The sequence below is a fragment of the Emydura macquarii genome, unplaced genomic scaffold (genome assembly GCF_026122565.2).
Source record: "Emydura macquarii macquarii isolate MOO-44397 ecotype Brisbane River unplaced genomic scaffold, CSIRO-AGI_Emac_v2 contig_1253, whole genome shotgun sequence".
Taxonomy (NCBI): domain Eukaryota; kingdom Metazoa; phylum Chordata; order Testudines; family Chelidae; genus Emydura; species Emydura macquarii.
Genome location: NW_027131390.1, coordinates 82340102 through 82362249, shown reverse-complemented (window position 1 = coordinate 82362249; position 22148 = coordinate 82340102). Strand labels below are relative to the sequence as shown.

The following is a 22148-nucleotide window of genomic DNA, read 5'->3' as shown; positions in this document are numbered from 1 at the left end:
CTAATTGCAAGATTTGAATTGCCAGCAACTATGAATGAAATCACTGGGGCAGAAGCTTCATCTAGCTACCTTGCTGTGTTTCTGCTTGGAAGCTTTACTAAATAATTTCTGACTGCCAGACTTGTCATAAAAATACAACAGGAAGCTTTTTTTTCTTAGCTTCTCAGTAGAAATTTTAGCATCATTTTAAATTCTGATGCTAATATTTTATATTAAAAATATAAAACAAGTAGCATATTTAATGAAAATGACTTTTTTAACTGGACAGTTCATGGCTGTGGTAGAATATTAAAAATGTTTTTACAATCAGGGACATATTTACAGAGGAAAATGGGCTATGCTCATCAGAAATTTTACCTAGAATTTCTGAGGGTATAACTGTGCAGGAAAATAATCTATATATTCTGTGTTGAAAGCATAAATATAATCCTTATTAATAATTCATGCTGCTATACAATTTTGTTTTATGTAATTATTTATTCAGATAAAAAATAAACTTCAGTTCTTAATATCCTAGCAACAAGTTCAACCAAGTTAGAAGATTTGAGTTATTTGGATGGACAGAGGAATGCTCCATTACGCACCTCAATTCGCTTACCTTGGCATAATACTGCAGGAGGAAGAGTACAACAAGAAATTAAAGGTATTTATAAATGTGTGGTTATTTTAGAATAGACACATAGTAGCAGTTTTGTAACATGGTAAAGCTGAGATATTTGCAAAAGCCCTAACCCGCAATAGGATTTTTAAGTGTAACCCTATAGAAGCACTGATGTTTGGGCTCCTACTGTGTTTAGTTGAATGAAGCCAGAGGGTCTCCATGCAGGCATTCAGTTATGCTCTTGTAGATTCTATTGCAGGAGCTGGGACAACATTATTGATCATAAAAAAGTGTTTGCTTGCACAGGTTATTTCAGTGTGGCATACTATATATCAGAAACAGAATGACTTTTTTAAAAAAGAAACCAAACATATATAATTAACATGCATGTACAGTGCAGCCTAGATTAACTGAACTTCACCTATCCATAATTGAATCATGTGCTTCGAATATTTAGACATTAATTGAAGATTCCTTTGATCAGGTAAGCAAGACTTCAGATAAACTTATTCAGTATCCTCCATGGCATTCAGATAACTGATTGTACTGTATTTGAAAAAACAGATTTATAGAAAATCTCAAGAATATCCTTCCTCCTGAATCTCATTTATGGAAGAATAGTAATTAATTCATTAAGGATTAGTTTAGAGTGGCCTTTTGGTCAAAAAATAGTGGCATTTTTTTTCCTTGCAGATGAGGTGTGCAAATTTTTATTTTATTGTCTTAACTTTATTTTGGCCACCTGGTGCTTCTCTTTAGCTTACCATTGCAAACAGAAAAATGTAAGCAGTCAAACCTCTATGTTACTGCTCTTCAGTGAGTTGCTATGTAGATGTTATGCTGCCCTCTTTCATATTCACTTTATCTATCTTCATGAGTTAATTGCTAAGAAAACATTTATGAAATGTAACTTTTCTTGAGAAATCATTTAATAATTATTTATATTTTTTAATTTATATATGGTTAAAGTAATCTTTCCAATCAAAATCAGATTCATTAGCCCTATAGCTCTTGCATTATCTGTTTGAGAATATAAATGAGAACAAGAAGATACATGCTAACTTTTCAGAGGTATAGAGCACCTACAACTCCTGTTGACTTCAAAAGGGCTGTATGTACTCTTCACCTGCTGAAAATCAGTTCAGTAATGTGTCATTTACATGGTTGACTTTGATTTTGGAAGTCCAGTCATACATTTCACAGGGTCAGGCCCTAAATTAGAAAAAATGGTTGCACATTTTCAAATATATAGAAAAAATTATTCATAAACTGTCCAATTATCACAGTTCTACAGTTTAAATATAAAAGCTGAACCCCACCCCCAAAAGAAAACCCCAGCCGTTATTTGCATTTTATCATGAAGTGGTTTTAATCCACACTGAAGCTGCTAATTTATAGTCAGTTTTTGTAATTATTTTTGTTTTTATGGCAAAACTGCTGAAAAAGAAATCCTCTCAAATTGTAAACATGCCCCTCAAAAGTTTTATTGAAATTGTTTTCTAAAATACTATTGCAAATAAATAGGTTTTCATTGCATGACAATATTTTCTTCTAATAAACTTTTTTCCCTTCCCACTTCACAGCACGTTTTGTCCCCTATAAGCCTCAAGACATTTTGCTAAAGCCACTATTGTTTGAAGTGCCAAGCATAACAACAGACTCTGTGTTTGTCGGAAGAGACTGGCTGTTTCAAGTGATCGAAGAAACCTTGAAGAATCCAGAGCTGACAGAAAACAGGGGAGCGGTTATTATTGGAAATGTGGGATTTGGAAAGACTGCTATTATTTCAAAGCTGGTGGCACTTAGCTGCCATGGAAGTCGCATGAGGCAAATTGCTTCAAACAGCCCTAATTCATCCCCCAAAAGTATGTTTCTCTTCTAAAAATTGTTTGTGGTGTTATACTAATACAAAAGGTCAGAAGATTGCTTACTTTGCAGACATAAGTAATTACTGACCTTATTGTCCCCTACATGAACAGCTCTCTGGGGGAAAGGAAGTTCCATATATATGGCATGCTTTGACAATAACCTCTAACAGAATAGACCAAGGGTTCAACCTTTTAAAAAACAAACAAACAAAACCCCTCTAGCCCCTCACCCCCAAAGATCTATGGAAACACTGAATCTCCACACTGTTTCCCAGCACTCGAAGCTCACTTGGCACTATGGCTCTAATTAACTGTGCTGCCTAGATTACACACACACACACACTCTCTCTCTCTCTGACACACACACACACACACACACACACACACTTTTGTTGGTTTCTGGAGGGAGGATGGTGCCCTGGTGTAATCATTCCCTGTGTTGTGCAGCCCAGATTTTGCAAAGGCTCCACAGAATCTGAGATGAAGGGTAAGTTTATACTAGGAAGATGACATTTATCCTTTCCATGCCCCTCTACTGCCTTTACACCTCTTCAGCTTATCTGAGGTGAGAGGATGATATGGTTCTATGTATTTATTCAGAGTACCTCCAATGCTGACAGTTTTCAAATATGCCATATTGATGATACGAAGAAAAGGCTATTATCATACCATAATTAGTACTTTTCACATTAGTTGAGCCCTGATACATTATATGATTTAATGAGCTCTTGCATTTAGAATTGTACTTATTTTCATATTTGCTGTTTCTTCAGCACAGAGGTCACTTAAATCACCTTGAAAATAAAAAGATGGAAATTCGCATATGCATAAGTCATGTTGTAACTGTTTACATCTGAAGATCATGTATTGTGTATGTTTTAAAATAATGTAGCTTAATTGTAAATTTTACCCAAGACTTTAAGAAGTTCCATTATCATGTACATATTTTATCCCAAAGCGGTAGTCTGTAATTATGACTTTGGTATGTGCAATTTTTATAGGCAGTGACCCCTGTCAAGAGATTCCCCTTACTAAGTTACCTCCACCTGCTCCTCCCGCAAATGGTAACAATACAATGAAAATTCTAAGTTGTCCTGGTACTCCTGAACATCAAAATCAAATGGATGAATCTGTGAGACATCTTGCTTCAAAGGTAACCTTTCACCATTCAGTAGTCTTCTCCCAATACACTAAAAACCTTTAAACTCTGAAATACAGTGTTTTGCAGAACTCCCTGGTTGCACTAGGGGTGAGAAAGGAAAGTAATTTGTGAAACTCACGTAAGAGTGTACCACATGCATACATCCTGCACAGTGAGCCATGTCTTCCTCCCTTTCATAGACTCATAGACTGTAAGGGACCAATACGATCATCTAGTCTGACCACCTGCACAACACAGGCCACAGAACCTCACCCATCCACTTCTGTAATAGACCCCTGACCTATGACTGAGTTATTAAAGTCCTCAAATCATAGTTTAAAGACTTTAAGGTACAGAGAATCCATCAGCAAGTGAGCCGTGCCTCATGCTACAGATGAAGGCGAAAACCCCCCAGCAGAGCCTTTGCCTATCTGCCCTGGGGGGAAATTCCTTCCCGACTCCACATATGGCAATCAGTTAAACCTTGAGCATGTGGGCAAGACTCACCAGCTAGAAAGATTCTCTGTAATAATTCAGAACCCACCTCATCTAACATCCCATCACATGCCATTGACACATCTACCATCATCAGTCAAAGATCAGTCAATTGCCTAACTACGCTGTCTCATCATACTATTCCCTCCATAAATTTATCAAGCTCAGTTTTGAAGCCAGCTAGGTTTTTTGCCCCCACTGCTCCCAAACTTCACTCCTCTGATGTTGAGAAATTTGCATCTCATTTCAAGTCTAATCTTCCTGATGGCCAATTTATATCCATTAGTTCTTGTGTCCATATTGGTGCTGAACTTAAATAATTCCTCTCCCTCCCTGGTATTTATCCCTGTGATGTATTTATAGAGCAATCATATCTCCCCATAACCTTCTTTTGTTTAGACTAAACAAGCCAAGCTCTTTGAGTCTCCTCTCATAAGGCAGGTTTTTCATTCCGCAGATCATCCTAGTAACCTTTCTTTGCACCTATTCCAGTTTGAATTTATCTTTCTTAAACATGGGGGACCAGAACTGCACACAGTATTCCAGATGAGTTCTCACCAGCTCCTTGTATAACTGTACTAACGCCTCCCTATCTCTACTGGAAATACCGTGTCTGATGAATCCAAGGACTGCGTTAGCTTTTTTCACGGCCACACCACATTGGCGGCTCATAGTCATCCTGTGATCAACCAATATGCCCAGGTCCTTCTCCTCCTCTGCCACTTCCAACTGATGCGTCCCCAGTTTATAGCAGAAATTCTTGTTGTTAGTCCCTAAATGCATGATCTTGCAATTTCCACTATTAAATTGCATCATATTTCTGTTACTCCAGTTTACAAGGTGCTTGAGGAACAAGACAAGCTATTGTTTCCTGAGACCAAAACTACTTCACAGTTTAGATTAACTCTACTCTCAATCTGAAAAAGTTTAAAGCTATGTTACTGTATTTTAGACTGCATGCACCACATGATAATCAGAGAACGTAAGGATTGGAAGGGACCTGAGAAGGTTATCTAGTCCAATCCCCTGCTCAAAGCAGGACCAACCCCAAATTTGTGACTATCTAGAGTAATTGATTAAAACTAACTTCACATTAGATTATACTATGCTGAGAAACTGATTTTGCCTAAAGGATAAACATATTCTAGATCAGAATTGCGCGTATTTAATAAAATACAGTTTCCTCAATCATTTGCATAATTTTGTTTTAAAGTGACTACTTGCATCCAGTGAAAAAGGTGCTAAAGAGTTTGAAAACCACTGAATGGCATATTTGTATGTACTCTAAACATTGCTTTTCACTGTGATGAATTGATTTTCACAGAAATAATCAGAAGCCTGAACCATGAGTCCTCCTCACTTTTAGGAACATTGTACTCTTTTTCTGCAGCAGACAACTACTTACAGTGATACTGTAAAATTCAGCTCATCAGTTTACTCAGATAGAGCTTTCACAGATTTTTGGGTTTTGTTCTGGAAGTTTTTCTTGTGTTGTGGCAGGGACCCCAAGCTCTGCCTTATCTGCGCAACTCCAGTCATGTACAAATGCAAAGGAGATTCTTACCAAGAGGCAGGGACTCAAATTAGTGGTTTATTGGTTATGTCCAAAATGACTCTTCTGGATTTCTAGGCATCCTCTTTCCACCCTCTGCCATAGTAACACTGTTTCCCTGTCCTTTTTCCTGTGCCTTGATTCTGTTAGGCTCATCTTTCACAAAATGTGAATCAGGATAACTTGTACAGTCGAACAAAGCTTGTGGGTCAATCAAGGAAATCAATTAACTTTTTTTTGGTTCTAACTAAAAGAAACTATTTCTACAGTATCATCTATGATGTGGTAACCTGACTTCCTTTTTTCAGGTTGTTGCCTACCACTATTGCCAAGCTGACAACACATATACGTGTCTTGTCCCAGAATTTGTGCACAGTATTGCAGCTTTACTTTGCCGGTCACATCAGTTAACAGCATACAGAGATCTTCTGATAAAAGAGCCTCACCTACAAAGTATGCTTAGCCTTAGATCCTGTGTCCAAGATCCAGTAGCAGCTTTTAAAAGAGGAGTGTTGGAACCACTTGCAAACCTCAGGAAAGGTATGCCACATAACAAATTACTCAGAAACTGTCTTTAAGCTTTATAAATGATCAGAAAACCCTAGAGTAATCTGGTACATGTATTTAATGATCTAAAGGAGATGATTAAAGATGTAGGGATGACTTCATTAGAGAGAGTGTTTTTCTTTAATCTCTTTCACTTATAATCATTTTAGATGTTATTTATAATAATAGTAGACAATTTTCAGACAGAAGTATTTTAGTTTTAAAATAATATCCTCCAATATCAAAGTAATGTTTTCATGACTTTGTTTTCACTGATATTTAAAAAAATAGTCACACTTAATATTAAGGTTATATTTATAAATTATAGGCAGGACTCCTATCACTTGTTAAGGTTGCCCAACACTTCCTATTATAAGACCCAGTTTATAGTTGCTTATAACTTTGCCATACTTTAGCTATCTTGGCTGAAATTTTCCATGTTGGGTGTCTGCCTCAGGTTGAATTTGGAAAATTTCAGCCAAAGCAGTTCATCCGTTTCTGAATACATGGCTGAAGGAAAAAACATGTTTTGTCCAGAATTTTTAAACTTGGGACCTTTTTATTGAAAAGCTCTAGTACTCCCATGCTCTGGAGCAGGAACTTGAAATTTTTCAGGTGGGGTGGCATTTGTATGAGGGGTGTGTCTTTTGCTGTCCCCATGAAAATCCACTCAAATATGGACAAGTTGTAAGTCTTTGAAAAATCACAGTTCACTCATGCTTAGTAGAGAGTCCTTAGATGTTAGCGGCTAAATTCCCCTAGATTCCATCTGCACTGGGCACGCTCCAGGCCAGAGCTGAGCAGGACTCTCCCTGTAATTGCTGCACAAGGCTGGTATGTGCCATGCCAGGATTGGGTCTGGGCACTTGAACTGAGAGAAGGGAGTCTGTGTTCCCCCATGCTCTCAATGACCTCCCTGCTTGAGCCCAGGCAGCATTCAGGAGGAAGCTGCCCAACTCAAATACAGAGGAGACAGAAGCCAGTTCTACAGTGGGATAGGAGAGTAGATTGGGATAAGGAGCCTGGGTGTGGTATGGACTGGAGTCTGCCTGACAGAAAGGGGAAACTGGGACTGGGAGTTGTGGGAGGAGGGAGCAAGCGGTGTGACTGAGATTGAAAGAGGAGCCACAAGAGAGATTGGGACTGAGAACCTGTGGGGTGGCGAGAGGGAAGAGGTAAGGTCAGAGAAAAGACAGATAGATAGGATGAGGAGCCAGGGTTTGGGGGAAGTGTGAGGGAGACCGTTGTGGCATGTTGAAAGGAGTGAAACTAGGACTTGTTGGGACTTGGATGAGACAGCCTGAATGTAGAAGAGCCTGGGACTGAGTAGATGAAGAGAGTGGTGCTGGGATGAGGATTTGTGGTGGGGAAGAGACAAGATTGGGACTGGTTGGAGGAGATGGGGAAAAAGGGGTCACTCTCTGAAGGAATATGCAGAAAAGTCTTGGCCCACGAGAGCATGCTGTCCTCCAGAGCTTGGAATGGAACCCAAGATTCCTGAATCTCACCATTCTTTTGTGAGCAAATAACTCTGAAACCCACTGGCAAAGTATGTCTCATCCCTCTTTAGTGCTGATCCACATAGAGGATGACAATCCACTATTGCTATCAGTTACTCGATTAGCTGAAGTGGCAGAGTTTGCTTTTTTAAAAACCGAGGAAATTACACACACAAACTATGTTAAAAGAATATTACTAAGTCAAGTGTTCAAAAGTTAGGAAATGCTATAATTAAGATTTCCTGTAGATTGCCTTAATTCAGTCCTCTTGTGCATATACATTGATACTTTCCGTAATTCTGTGGTCACATATTGCTTTTTCCACAGAACCCCGTCTCATATGGTGCACTGAATGGACAGTGTTCACTTAATGAGGAGCTATAATTTGTTTTTCTCTTTCTTCAGTATGTTTCCTCATGTCTTATTTACATAGATTTTTTGTGTGATAATAGTTTATAAAGGTTTAATAAACGATTAATAAAAGTTCTAATAAATGGTTATTAGTTAGAATCAGAGTCAATAAGTACTTATAATTATACATGGAACCTTTTACTGATGTACTTCTAACCATTTATAACACCTACTACCCATGTCTGTAACATGCTTATAACATCTATTAATCCTTTAACCTTTTTAATATACCATTTACAAAATTGAGCCTTAATATAGAGTGTGACTGAAAACACTGCTGAAAGTGTGTAGAGGTTCCTCTGCAGAATTTGTAACCCAGACATTGTAGCATAGTTTTAGTCATAAAATCTAGAGAATGAAATTAAGAACTATTTTCATTGACTAAGGAGAGTAAAGTGCCAAAAAGCAAACAAACATCATAAAAAGTAAATTAGATTTTAAATTGGGTTTTAATCTAAAGTGAGACTAGTGATGGTGTTTATTTTCAGTTGGATATTCTGACTCACAAAAATTTCTTTTGGGGTATATAAAAATTTCCTTTACTACCAATATTTTAAAAATTGTACATAAAAATTAGTCTGTTTATGGGAAAATGTGAATCTCCTGTAACTTTTTTACTTTTGTTATTCAGAGCAGAGAATTCCTGAAGAAGAATACATCATTTTAATAGATGGCTTAAATGAGGCTGAATTCCACAAACCTGATTATGGTGACACACTTTCTTCATTTATCACAAACATTATCTCTAAATTTCCTTCCTGGTTGAAGCTGATTGTGACTTTAAGAACTAACTTTCAGGTAAAAATCATGTTTTTAATTTTGCTTCTTTTTCTCCTAAAGTGATCTTTTACACTGCTACAACAATATTACCGTGAAAGAATGCTACATTTAGGTGAATTTAAAGACATACATAAATAAAATTGTACTTTGTGTTTATTCTTTATGGTGGACAAATATCACTTCAAAGGTTTTTTCCTCTCTTGTTTTCTGGAGTATGCCAGTGAGATAAGAGACAAAACATGAGTTACGGTTTTCTCAGACTGCAGGTGAGATGAGAATAGGATTTTGAATCAATAAAAGATAGAAGTTCTCAGCATCTTTATAAATGTGAGGTGGTTAGTTCCCAAAAGAGGTTGATTTGGGATTTCTCCAGAAACGATTGAATGCAGCATCTTTAGAAGAAGTCTTTCTTTAATACAGCGGTTCTCAACCGGTGGTACGTGGTACTTACCGGACGGCTGGGTGGTACGCGCGCAGCTGAATCCGCCGCCGCTGGATGGGCTCTCCCACCCGCCTCTGCCAAACCCTGCCTCCGAAAATGGGGAAACGGCGGAAGGGTTTCGGCTGCAGGTATTGTTTCCTCCGTGAAACCCCGCCGCCTGTCTCTCCCCGCCGCCGCGAAACCCCGCCGGAAAATCCTCCCGCCGCCGCAGCGAAACCCCGACGCAAGTCCCCTCCCTTTTTTTTCCCGAGTAGTACTCGGGGGGGAAAAAAAAGGTTGAGAAGCGCTGCTTTAATACATAGTCCATGAAACAACTATGTGGACAATGGGAGGCCTAGGGATACAGTGATTTCATAATATCAATGCCCCCAGACTGAAGGTTCAGCTTTTTATCCATTTAGCTATTTTAAAATTACCTAGGAAAATGCATTATGTTATAAAGGTGCTCATTTATACTAAAGATGTTTGCAAAGTTTGCTAGACTATGCAAATACATATTGCTGTGCCTGAAAAGCAGTTGTTGGTCTATCGCCTGAATTACTGTTTGTTATGCACCAAACTATGTGTTCAGGTAAAACCACTGTAACTAGACCACCCTGTGCCATAGCTGTCTGTTCTCCCTAATTAAGTAATCATGCATGCTCAGTCAGTGCTTGGATGGGAGACCTCCAAGGAACACCTCCAGCAGGAAGTGGTGGTGATGGTGTTTCAGTGATGGTTCACAGCTTTCTAGGTCATTGCTGAACTATTTGTAAGTGAAGAGATGTGAAACTGTTTGCTGGCTAAATTACATTTCTTTGCATTCTGCTGCCCTAGATTTGAAATGGCCGTTGTGTATCCTTCATACACTCCTCAGGGCTCGGTTAATAGTGTTTTGAGATTTTCAAATGAAGGATGATGTGGTGTAGAAATATAAAATGTTGTTTTATCTGTTATCAGGTTACTATATTTACAAGAGCCTAATAGAGCTAATAGATCTTCCTATCTCTATCTAATGCCTCTCATAGAAGAAAAATATAGTGAAGCTAGACTGTGAATTTTCCATTCTGAAATGCTACAGTGCATGTATGTGTGATTTGTTTTGTATTTTAATTACAGGAAAATACGAATTCACTACCCTTTTTCAAAATATCCCTAGATGACTTCCCAAACAAAGAAATTCAGAGTGATTTGAATTCATATATTCAGTACAGGATCAATAGCAGTCAGGAAATTATAAACAATATATCTTTAAATGGGAAAGCTGATGCAGCCATAATTGGGAAAGTGAGTAACCACCTGATCATGAAGAGCTTGGGATCTTATCTCTATTTGAAACTGACACTGGATCTTTTTCAGAAAGGTCACTTGGTGATCAAAAGTGCAAGCTACAAGGTAGTTCCTGTGTCTCTATCAGAACTTTATTTGCTTCAGTGTAACATGAAGTTCATGACCAACTCTGCTTTTGAGAGAGCACTGCCAGTGTTAAATGTGGCACTAGCATCCCTTCATCCCATGACAGATGACCAGATTTTCCAAACTATTAATGCTGGTCAAATAAATGGTGAACAGGAATGGGAAGACTTCCAACAGAGGATGGAGGCCCTTTCGTGTTTTCTGATAAAAAGGCGTGACAATACACGTATGTTCTGCCATCCTTCCTTCAGGGAGTGGCTTGTCTGGAGAGCGGATGGTGAAAATACAAACTTCTTATGTGAGCCAAGGTAAATTAAGGCTGCAATAAGGTGTAATATGTACAGATACTTGCAATTACAGATTTTAATAATCACTTTTGAACACTGATGAGAGGAGAGAGTAATGTTAAACAGATGCATTTTTTCAAAGGAAAAGATGTGCATGTTTAGAGCCAAGTTTTGACTTCTAATGCCAAGATGTAATTTCTGATGGAGTCAATGAGAATTGGGCTTATATATCTGAGAACAGAATTTACCCTTAGTAATAGTTAGGCTATGTGATTTCACTACCTTGGGAAGAAGTGTCCTTTATGGAGGAGTCTCCTATTTTTATCTCCTCGGCAAAATCTGCAATAAGAAAATGCTGTAAGACTTCCTACAAACTCAGACTTTTGAAATCTACTTTACATATGTGTGATGATTCATTTTAAAATGTTTTTAAAAGGATTAAAGAACTCCAAATCCCTGAATAGTGTGACAAAATGAAAAATGTTACCAGGCTACCAGAATGTGCGCGCACGCAGGTTCATAATGTTTTTTAGCGGCTTTGAGTTAAGTGACTCATGATATGCAATCCAAGAAAGGGGACTAGGGTCTGAGGCTATGTCTACACTGATGGCGGCAAAGTCGCCACCGTCAAATTGACTTATCTGGATCGACTGAGTAGTGAGTGAAGACCCTCTCAGTCGATCCAGAAGTCAACACTATTAATCCACCCCTGCAAGTGGCATAGTGCTGCATCTGTTCCCATTGGCTCAGTGAAGTGAAGATGGCGTGCAGAAGAGAAGCACAGCAGTCAACGGGAGTTATGCAAGTTTTCTGCCTAGTTTGTGTAACTCCCGTTGACTGCTGCCGAATCGCCGGGGTAGGTGTAGATCAAGCTGGAAAATGTCTGAGTAATTTAAAAAGAAAAACAAACAGAAGATGAGACAAAATGATCTATTGCCCTATTTCCCAATAGAAAAGGTAGCTGTTAATGAGAATTCTAAACATGGATTTACCAATATTACACCCAATTACATCAACATTTTAAGTTTTCACATCTCCATGGGTTTTACATGATAATACTGATCTAGTAACAATTGAATGAAATTATGTAAAACTCACCACTCTGTGTTTGCTTCATATAACAATGTCGAGTATTATATCAAAAGGTCTAGATTTCTTGACCAGGTGATTGTGAAAGCATGATAGGCATATATTTAAAGCTGATGGTGGGGTCTTTTTGTGTGTTTGCATTTTATTATGAAAGGAAAAGGATGCTCTGTCCTTTTTTTAAGGGGCTTGAAAGATTTAACAGAATTTCATTTCAAATTAGAGGCATAAAAAGGTGCAACAGTCAGATTTAGTAGAACATTGCAATATTTGTTTAGGTTGTCTTGTTGACCTCACCCTTTCCATCCCCTGTTAATCCTTCATCAGTGGAACTTCTGATCTGGTACTGGAGACCCAAACACTTTTCACAAGGTGACTCTAGATTTCCCATGACCCTTTTCAGTTCAGATTTGTTCTTTTAGAAGTGAACTCCTTTTATTTAGTAACAGAGCTCGTTGTCCCCTCTCCTGATGTCCAGTAAAACTTATGAACTCAGGACAAGAATTAAAAAGTTTTCTCTTGTGACATTTGAAAGTTTTAGTATTTAAATCGACACAGAGAGATGTTTGAAAAGTTTAACTGGGTGAAACAAAAAATGTTGACGTTTGCATGACATAAATGTCTGAACATATTGGGTGATGTAACTAAATCTTTACTAAATAAATATGTGTTGCTCTCTTATTTCCTTTCTTTTGCTAGAAATGGGCATGCTCTACTAGCATTCATGTTTTCTCGGCAGGAGGGAAAATTAAATCGTCAGCAAACAATGGAACTTGGTCATCATATTCTTAAAGCGCACATTTTCAAGGTAAAATCCACAGATCTTAAAAACACAGTTGTATGATATCTATATAAACACACACGTCTGAGAGGATTCCAGACTGTTGCTTTAATAATTACAAATCACCAATATAAACACCTAAAGTTCTTACAAACAAAATTATCCCTTTTATGCCTCATCCATATAAAGAAATGAAAATTCTCTCTGCAATCCTATTTTAAAAGTATCTCTTTATTTTATTATTTCTCCTAGGGTCTCAGTAAAAAAACTGGAATTTCTTCCAGTCACCTTCAAGCCTTGTGGATTGGCTATAGTACTGATGGACTGTCAGCTGCCCTGGCTTCTCTGAGAAACCTCTATACACCTAATGTGAAGGTAAGAGAATAAGAACTATGTACTCAGGACGCCATCTGAATCACGAATGGATCTGATCTTGCACCATTTAAATCAGTGGGAGTTTTGCCAGTGATTTCAGTGAGGACAGGTTTAGACCTTAATGTGAAAATACTATACATAAATAATCGGACGTCATCTGGAGATGGTTTGTGAATAATATTTAACTGCGATAAAGTCAGCAAAGGGGGAAGTACAAGTTTATTTTTCTAGGGCCAATTTATAAATTGTGGTGAATACCTTAAGATTTTTTTCACCCAGAGAGTCAGTGGATTTTTAAAATAGACATTAAGAATCTGGAAGACATTACTCAACAGATCATAAACATTTTTTATGAGATTAAATTTCAGACCAAATTTATGGGAAGGTACCTTTGTAAATTTGTTGCCCTGCAGCTGAATTAATGCTGTCTGTGTTATTCCCTTCTTTAGCTTTTGTGTGTTATTGGTGAAATTGACTTCTGTGACTATCAGAAACAGTCTGTTTTTCCCACTGTTGCATTTTATCTCATTTTGGACTGTTCCTAAAACTTAGTCCAAATGGATGTTTAATATATTAATCACTTTAAACAAACAAAATCAAAATAAATCCTTACCCTGAGCAGAGTTTTTACTCCAGAAAAGAAATGTCAGAGACTTCAGAACATCTACTAGGGATTTTATAGTACTTACTTTTTTATAAAGTCATATGAGGTGCTATGATAAGGGTGAAGTATTATTTTATTATATATAATTCACTGTGGGAGGAGTTAAAAATAAAACCCACCCATCTAACACATGCTGTGGGCTGGTCCAATATATGTGTTTATTGGGTTCTTCGTTATTATATAAATAACTTCAGTTAATCTCTTTCGTTTTGACCTTTCTGAAACTTTCGCTGAAACATCTGATGTGGGGACATTTTAAAGACTGAGTGTTTAATAGGTATTGTAAAATATTTGTTTTTGCAGAAATCTATGTCACTTATTTGTGTAGTCATGCTGTCTTAACATTATTGGCTGGCTTTACACATCCATAGTCTCTTAAAACAATATGTGCATAAATTACGCATGTAATTAAAGGAGTTTTCAGCATCATCACAGGGAATGAATACCTAACATTTTTCAGGATAGTACAGTTTGTTGGGGGTTATTCATGTGAAAAACCACTTTAATTCATACAAAAGTCCTTCACTGATGGATTTGCATTTCAGCAAAGGGCTGCTAATTCACAGGTGTCAACATTTAATTACAGCCTAAAGAAACACTGTCCTTTCAAAGGAAAATACTTTTAATATATAAGATAAATTAAGTCATAAATTGACTGGATAAAATCCATATATTGGAAAATGAGTTCAAAGTATTCACTTGCCAGTAAGATTAAGAATAATCTTTTGATTATAATTTCACAACCGTGCAATATGGAGATTTTATGTGGCAAATGCACAAAACCCTGTTTGTTTATATATACTGTTGTGTAGTCCCAAAGTTTAGTTTCTAGCATGTGATGATCTATTTTAAGCTATACATATCCAGCATGCAGAAGGAGTTGTGTCCCTTCCTGAGGTTCAGTATACTCCTGCCTCTTCCTCCTATGTATGCTGATGCACAGGAGTGTGGCATGGCCTTGTACCTCTTTATCCAAGTTGCAGTAGATTGTGCCCCAAGGTGTGCAGAGAGAGACCAGGCAAGCATAACGGAGAAGGAAACTCCTTATAATCAGTTCTCTCACTGTGCATGTACTAAGAGCCATCTGTAATCTGGCTGTTGATTAAAACAGAAAAAAAATTACTAGCCATTTAGCTGTCAGCCACATAGCCAAACCGTGGCCGTGGTTTAATTGTAATATTAAAAAGAAGCAACCTCTGACTTGAGGCTACATATTCCTGTTTCAGATATTTTCAGGTATGCCTGTAAAACCCTGAAATACAAATGAATAGGAGTAACAATGAGGCATTGAACCCCAGTATGTCAACTAGAGCTAATAATAGGTTTCATAGTGGACCACTTTAGGGACCTATCCTACAAATACATATGTGTGAGTATAACTGATTTCGCAGGACTTGGCCTTTAGATTGCCCTTCTATTGTGTGTTATGTGGATTTTCATAATTTTAACACATTTCTTTGATGTCTGTGTTTTAGGATTAGAGAGGAATTTAATAGTAATTTTAAGACCAATTCAACCTACCCTAAAATTTCTATGATCTGCTGGAAGATGTCCTCGAGACATTAATACCAATTTTAAAATGGGGGAAAGAATCCTTCCCTTTAAATTAAAATAGTCAGTGTTTTTTGTGTACCTGACATGCATGTTTTGTGTTGTTGCACCTTTCTTCTGGTTCTGCAGCAGCAAACTAATGCTGTGCCTAGTCTTGTGCTCATATTGATGATATGGTAAGGGAACACGGCTATGCATACAGAAAACATGGTAATTTCAAGCACCATTGGAGACCAAGGAACACAATCTTTGTTTGCTAAATGGAAAAAGTCATGATCTGTGGGAAATAATTGTTTTCTGAGAGGGAACAAACACACATACAGTGAGGCACTTAAAAAGTGAAAGAGGTAAAAGTGGGGCAGAAGGGAAAAGAGAAAGAGGGAGGTAGGGTCCATTATCGGAACTGTCAACTTGGGAAGGGGGGAGGATGCAATTTTGGCAAACTGCTAAATGTTTTCAAAGTTTAAGACAACTATTAGGACCAGAAGCTATACTTTTATTTATTTATTTATTTTATGAAAGCTTAGATTCTGGCATACAGCTTTGCAGCAAAGGGTCACAATCAAATTATGCAACTCCAAAGTAGCACTGTGTGTTGGGCTTTGCTAACAGAAGAAGCCATAGTGGTGAAGAGGATATAAAGTTTATAATGTGGATTTATAGCTAGAATTTATCGCTAGTAGACCAATGATATAACTGCTAGCCAATAGCTTTTGAACTTTTTTTATTTCACATCAGTATCAATATGTAATAAATTCAGTTTCCTTTATGATTTTAATTCCAAAATCAGAGTAGAAAATTAGATACTTCTGCAGCCTCTTTAACTAAGGTGATTATATGCTGTGATAAATGTGTGGAAAAAATAACTTGTTTAAATTCTCCTTCAGGTGAGCCGTCTGCTGATCTTGGGGGGTGCAAATGTGAATTACAGAACTGAAGTTCTAAATAATGCTCCAATACTGTGTGTTGAGTCTCACCTTGGACATGAAGAAATGGTCGCTCTCCTGGTGGAATTTGGAGCTGCTCTTGATGGAACATCAGAAAATGGAATGACCCCGCTTAGCTATGCAGCAGCTGCAGGTCACATGAACTTGGTTTCACTTCTCTGCAAAAAGGGTGCAAGGGTAAGCTGTGACACTAAAGGATGGTTTTAACTACAGTACTTGTGTCTAAGAAAATATTGTACAGACATGTTTTACAGAAATATTATTTATTAACAATGTATACAGAGTGTTGTGTACACATAGCATTTTTTGGGGAAAAAATAGCATATACCGAAGGCCAGAGTAGAATATAAAGTCTTCCATAGATCCTTGCCCTGAAGAGCTTACAATGGAAAGCCCTGATTCTACAAAAAAAATTGCATGTGCTTATCTTTACACTTGTGAGTAGTATTTGAATTTAATGGTGTTATTTACATGTGTAAACCTTTACAGGATTGGGGCCTAAGAGTTGAAGCTGATGGTGAAATCAGTGGCATTTGCAGATGTCCTTGGGCAGGCCCCAAGTTTGTAATAAGTAATCACAATGTTATGGCAATGGGGGAGGGAATCAGAGTAGAATGGCAATAAGAGGAGAGGAAACATGTTCATGGGAGAACATATTTGTTTATTTCCTACTTGCAGTCATTTTAATCATCTCATTTCATAGTGGTTTGTTGTTGTTTTTCCATTTAATTGTATTAGTTTCTCACGTTGAGGTAGGAATGGGATGCATAGATGCCAACCCTTCCTAATTTTCTCTGATCCTCCCAATTTTTGCATGTAATTACAAAACTACAAATTCAGGCTTATAGCTACTATTTTTGCAGGCACACAGATTTTATACATATATAAAACGAGTGAGAGTGAGAGAGTATGAGATTCACCACCACTCAGGTCCAACAAACAGAGCAAATATCGTTGTGGCCCTAGAGAGCTTTCTTCTTCATTGCCCCTGTGGCACCTGTGCAGACTGCACAGTCAGAGTCTGATAGGAGGCAAGCCACAGCAATTTTGAATGGGTTGAGGCACTGCCCAAGCCATAGGCTATGTATTGCCCTGCCCTGTGTGGACCCTGATGGTGCACTGTAGGACTTAGAGCATGCCAGCAGGGTCCATGTGGGGCAGTTAAAGTGCAGCATGCAACCTGTGGCTTGGGTGGTGAATCTAGCACCCTAAGCCCCACTGACAGTCACCATGGCTTGCCTTCTGTCAAATCCTCCCTGCGCAGTCTGCAGGGGAAGAGAAGTCAGAGGGGCAGGAGGAGGAAAGGGGGAATGTGACGAAGGAGGAGGAAGAGGATCATACTGGAAAGAGGGCCAGCCTTCAGACTGGCCAAAGTATTAAGGGCCTCCCTAGGTGGCATAGGAGCGTACCTTTCCTAGGGCTGATCCTCCCCGTCTCTGTGTGTGGGGATAGGGCCCGGGTCTCCTCCCTTGTCCATAAAAAGGGAGGATGGAGGAGAGATCATAGAAGATTAGGGTTGCAAGAGACCTCAGGAGGTCATCTAGTCCAATCCTCTGCTCAAAGCAGGACCAACCCCAAATAAATCATCCCATCCAGGGCTTTGTCAAGCCAAGCCTTATAACCATTAAGGATGGAGATTCCATCACCTCCCTAGGTAATCCATTCTAGTGCTTCACTATCCTCCCAGTGAAAAAGTTTTTCCTACTATCCAACCTAGACCACTCCCACTTCAACTTGTGACCATTGCTCCTAGTTCTATCATCTTGTACCACAGAAAACAGCTTAGTTCCATCCTTCCTGGAACCCCCTTTCAGGTAGTTAAAGGCTGTTATCAAATTCCCCCTCATTCTTCTCTTCTGCAGACTAAACAAGCCTAGTTCCCTCAGCCTCTCCACATAAGTCATGTGGTCCAGTCCCCTAATCATTTTTGTTGCCCTCCACTGGACTATTCCCAATTTGTCCACATCCTTTCTGTAGTGGGGGGCCCAAAACTGGACACAGTACCCCAAATGTGGCTTCACCAATGCTGAATAGAGGGGAATAAATACTTCCCTCGATCTGCTGGCTGTGCTCCCTACTAATGCAGTCTTCTTGGCAATAAGGGCACACTGTTGATTCCTATCCAACTGCTTGTCTACTGTAATTCCCAGGTCTTTTTCTGCCGAACTGCTGCCTAGCCAGTCAATCCCCAGTCTGTAGCAGTGCATGGGATTCTGCACTTGTCCTTGTTGAACCTCATCAGATTTCTTTTGGCCAAATCCTCTAATTTGTCTAGGTCACTCTGTATCCTATCGCTGCCCTCCAGTATATCTACCACTTACCCCAGCTTAGTGTCATCTGCAAACTTGCTGAGAGTGCAATCCACCCCATCCTCCAGATCATTAATGAAGATGTTGAACAAAACCAGCCCTATGTCCGGTTTTGATGTCCCATTTTCGCTGAGGGAGAGGAGTGGGGGAGGGAGAGTGAGAGGGCCCAGGCTGAGGGAAGAGAGGTCTAAGCAACCTTCCTGATTCCTCACTAGTTGTTTTCGGAAACATCCGTAAAAGTCTCAGAACAAAGTTGGCATCCCTGGCAAGTGCAAATATGAAGCACCCAACTGGAAATTAGTGAGAGCAAGCTAACCAAAATAAAGGTTGGAGGAAGGATTTGAAGGCGGAGAGTTCCAATTACTTGTTGTGCAGGAAGAGAGAAATTGTTTCAGGCATAGGTAGGGGCATGTATGTGGGAGAGAGAAGACATGGAGTGGAAGAATGAAGTAAATAGACAAGGCAAATATAAGCGGAACTAGCTGAGTAGAGAATATGAGTACAAGAGGACAAAAACTGTAATGTAGGTATGGTGCAGTGCTGTGGAGAACATTGAAGGTGAGGAATGTTGATTGATAGTATTTTTCTGAGATGTTTTTATATGGTGATTTATTAGGTTTCGTTTGTTCCTCCTATGTCAAATTATGAATAACAAAAATGCAGTATGAACAAAATCCTGTTTTTCCTCCCCCCATGGATTAAACACTGGATTTGAAGCTGTAAATATTTGGCAGAGAAACTGGCTAGTTAGTATTTGCCACATATATAAAATGCTCATTTGCAGATACTTTCTCCTGTTACTTGGACTGTAAGCTCTTTGGGACAGATACCAACTCTTTATTATGACTTGATATACTGTCTAACACAATGGGCCCTGATCCATGACTGGGACTCCTAGGCATATAATACAAGAAGTAATAATATGCACCCAGAACTCAGAGACTTAAAGGCCAGAAGAAGGGACTGTTGGGTTCATCTAGGCTGGCCTTCTGCCTAACACAGATCATTGGACTTCCCTGAATTAATTCCTGCTTCAGATCTAAAGCTGTTGCTGCAGTGGATTAATGGAGAGGCCTCTAAAGGGGGGCCATGCATTATTTAGTTCCTAAATTGCTTGTTGATCGGCGAGATGTTGTTCCAAACTTCCTTTTTAATTCTCTTGTTTTGTGGCTGTATGTAATCACTTCCCATACCTATGGAGCTGTATGAGAGAGTAAAGGTGGGGAAAAAATAAACTACATGCTTTCTACCCAAATTCTTGTTGCTGTTTAAAAAAAAAAAAAAAAAAAAAAAAAAGGTAACCCAATAGCAGATTTTAAAAAACAACAAAAACCCACAATGCAATTGCTGTGCCAGCTCTAGTGGATTAGCTTTACTTCTCTCATTGAAAAATATAAAAGCTCATAATCTTCTAAGATGGAAACAGACAAAATAATTAGATACTGGAGAAATCAAAATGTGGTGGAACATTCCTGTTTTTTGTTTTTACTGACCATTGCTTTCAGCATGAAGGTAAGGCTTGATCTTTTCTTTTCTTTCTTTTTTTTTTTGCGGGGGGGGAAAGGGGGAGGGAGGGTGTTTTTTATTTTGCAGTCCTAGACTGACCCCCTCTGCTACTTTTTTGCAAACAGATGTCTCCATGCCCAGATAGACTCATGCAGCATTAACAAGGGGCTGGGCAAGCTGGAGCATCAGTGACTGCCTGGAGTGTGGGTGCAAAACAGGGCCTCCTTCAAGCCCAGCTGTTTTCTCCCCTCCAGTGGAGTCAAGTGCTCACTTTAACTGTACCAGATTCTTTGGAGGGGGGATGAGAGAGTGCTGTCCTCCTCTGCTGTTGTTAGGCTAATGTAGTTTCTTCAGGCAGTCACTGCTGCCTCAGTGGCACCACCCCCATTGCTAATGCAAGAGTCTGTGAGTAGTGATGGGTTTTCAGCATGCAAAAGGAAGAAGAAATGGTCAGTCAGAAGCCTCTTTAAATGTAAAACGTGCCTTAAAGAAAAAATCCAAGATTGGCCATTTACTCAACCTGACCCTCACTTCAATGAAAAATGATAGTGAGTTGACCCCTTATTTTAATCCTTATATATCATATAAGGCAGCAGGGTGTAGAGCTGGAGGTGCCACAGAGCTAAATTAGAGTACTCCTTGTGTTCCTGGGAGAGCAAGATTATGTGTGGCCATTACACAGGGGTAAAGTCAGTGATGGACACCATAATCAAGGGTGTGTTCGTTCCATAGCAAGAAATGGAGAGAACCCGTAAGCACATTGTCTCTTCTGCTAATTTGTCATCTCTTTATTTGAAGTTATTCAGTAGGAGAGCTATTTTTATGTTAGCTTCTCCTTGTATTTCTTTAATTTTACGTGCACAAGGGAATTGTCACATCGAATCATAGAATTGTAGGACTGGAAGGGCCCTCAGTTGGTCCTGTAGTCCAGACCCCTGCACTAAGGCAGGATTAAGTATCATCTAGACCATCCCTGATAGATATTTATTTAACGTGTTCTTAAAAATTTCCAATGATAGAGATTCCACAACCTTCCTAGGTAATTTGTTCCAGTACTTAACTACCCTTACAGTTATGAAGTTTTTAGTAAAGTCTAATCTAAATCTTCCTTATTGCAATTTAAGCCCATTACTTCATGTCCTGTCCTCAGTGGATAAGGAGAACAATTTTATCAACTTTCTCTTTATAACAACCTCTTATATACTTGAAGACTGTTGTCATATCCTCCTTCAGTCTTCTCTTCTTCAGACTAAACAAATCTAGTTTATCATCGTAGGTTGTGTTTCCTAGAGCTTTAATCATTTTTGTTACTTTCTCCAGTTTGTCCACATCATTCCTGAAGTGTGGTGTCCAGAACTGGACTCAGTACTCCAGATGAGGCCTTGTCAGTGCTGAGTAGAGTAGAAGAACTACTTTGCATGTCTTGCTTACAACATTCCTGCTAATGTTCTCTTCCTCTAAATTCCAGCTCTGCTTTGAACCATAATTCCAAAAATATCAATTATAAATTAAAAGAAACATATTTGCACAAAACAGATTTATTTATGTAGTACATAGTGTGCTAAAAGTATAGTGTGAGTCATCAAACTTCCCACAAGATTATTATCAGTTGCTTTGGGCTGAGCTTTGTTGTTACTAGGTCTGTTATAAGAGCTTTGTGAATACTTACTAACATTAAAGTTTTTGTGTCTCATGCAGGTTGACCGCTTGGACAAAAAAAGTCAATGTGCTCTGGTCCATAGTGCTTTAAGGGGACATTGTGATATCCTTGATTATTTGCTCAACGCTGACTGGACAGCTCCTCCCCATGAACAAATTTCACTGAAAAAAAGTCACGCACTTCAGCAGGCATTGACAGCAGCTTCCAGTATGGGACACAGTCAGGTAGGTTAGTGGTTGGAATGTTTCAAAA

At 38.7% G+C, this 22148-nt stretch overlaps 1 protein-coding gene across 4 annotated transcripts in view; it reads left to right on the top strand.

Moving 5' to 3' along the window:
- The window catches only part of TANC1 (tetratricopeptide repeat, ankyrin repeat and coiled-coil containing 1), a 210061-nt gene that overhangs the window by 151209 nt on the left and 36704 nt on the right, over window positions 1-22148 (top strand). For all 4 annotated transcript variants that reach the window (XM_067549415.1, XM_067549412.1, XM_067549416.1 and 1 more), the window contains 10 exons: window positions 518-643; window positions 2185-2466; window positions 3471-3622; window positions 5966-6197; window positions 8745-8911; window positions 10434-11038; window positions 12803-12911; window positions 13137-13259; window positions 16362-16598; window positions 21935-22120. In XM_067549415.1, coding sequence (XP_067405516.1) covers window positions 518-643; window positions 2185-2466; window positions 3471-3622; window positions 5966-6197; window positions 8745-8911; window positions 10434-11038; window positions 12803-12911; window positions 13137-13259; window positions 16362-16598; window positions 21935-22120 — 2219 coding nt within the window. The remainder of the gene's footprint in view (window positions 1-517; window positions 644-2184; window positions 2467-3470; window positions 3623-5965; window positions 6198-8744; window positions 8912-10433; window positions 11039-12802; window positions 12912-13136; window positions 13260-16361; window positions 16599-21934; window positions 22121-22148) is intronic.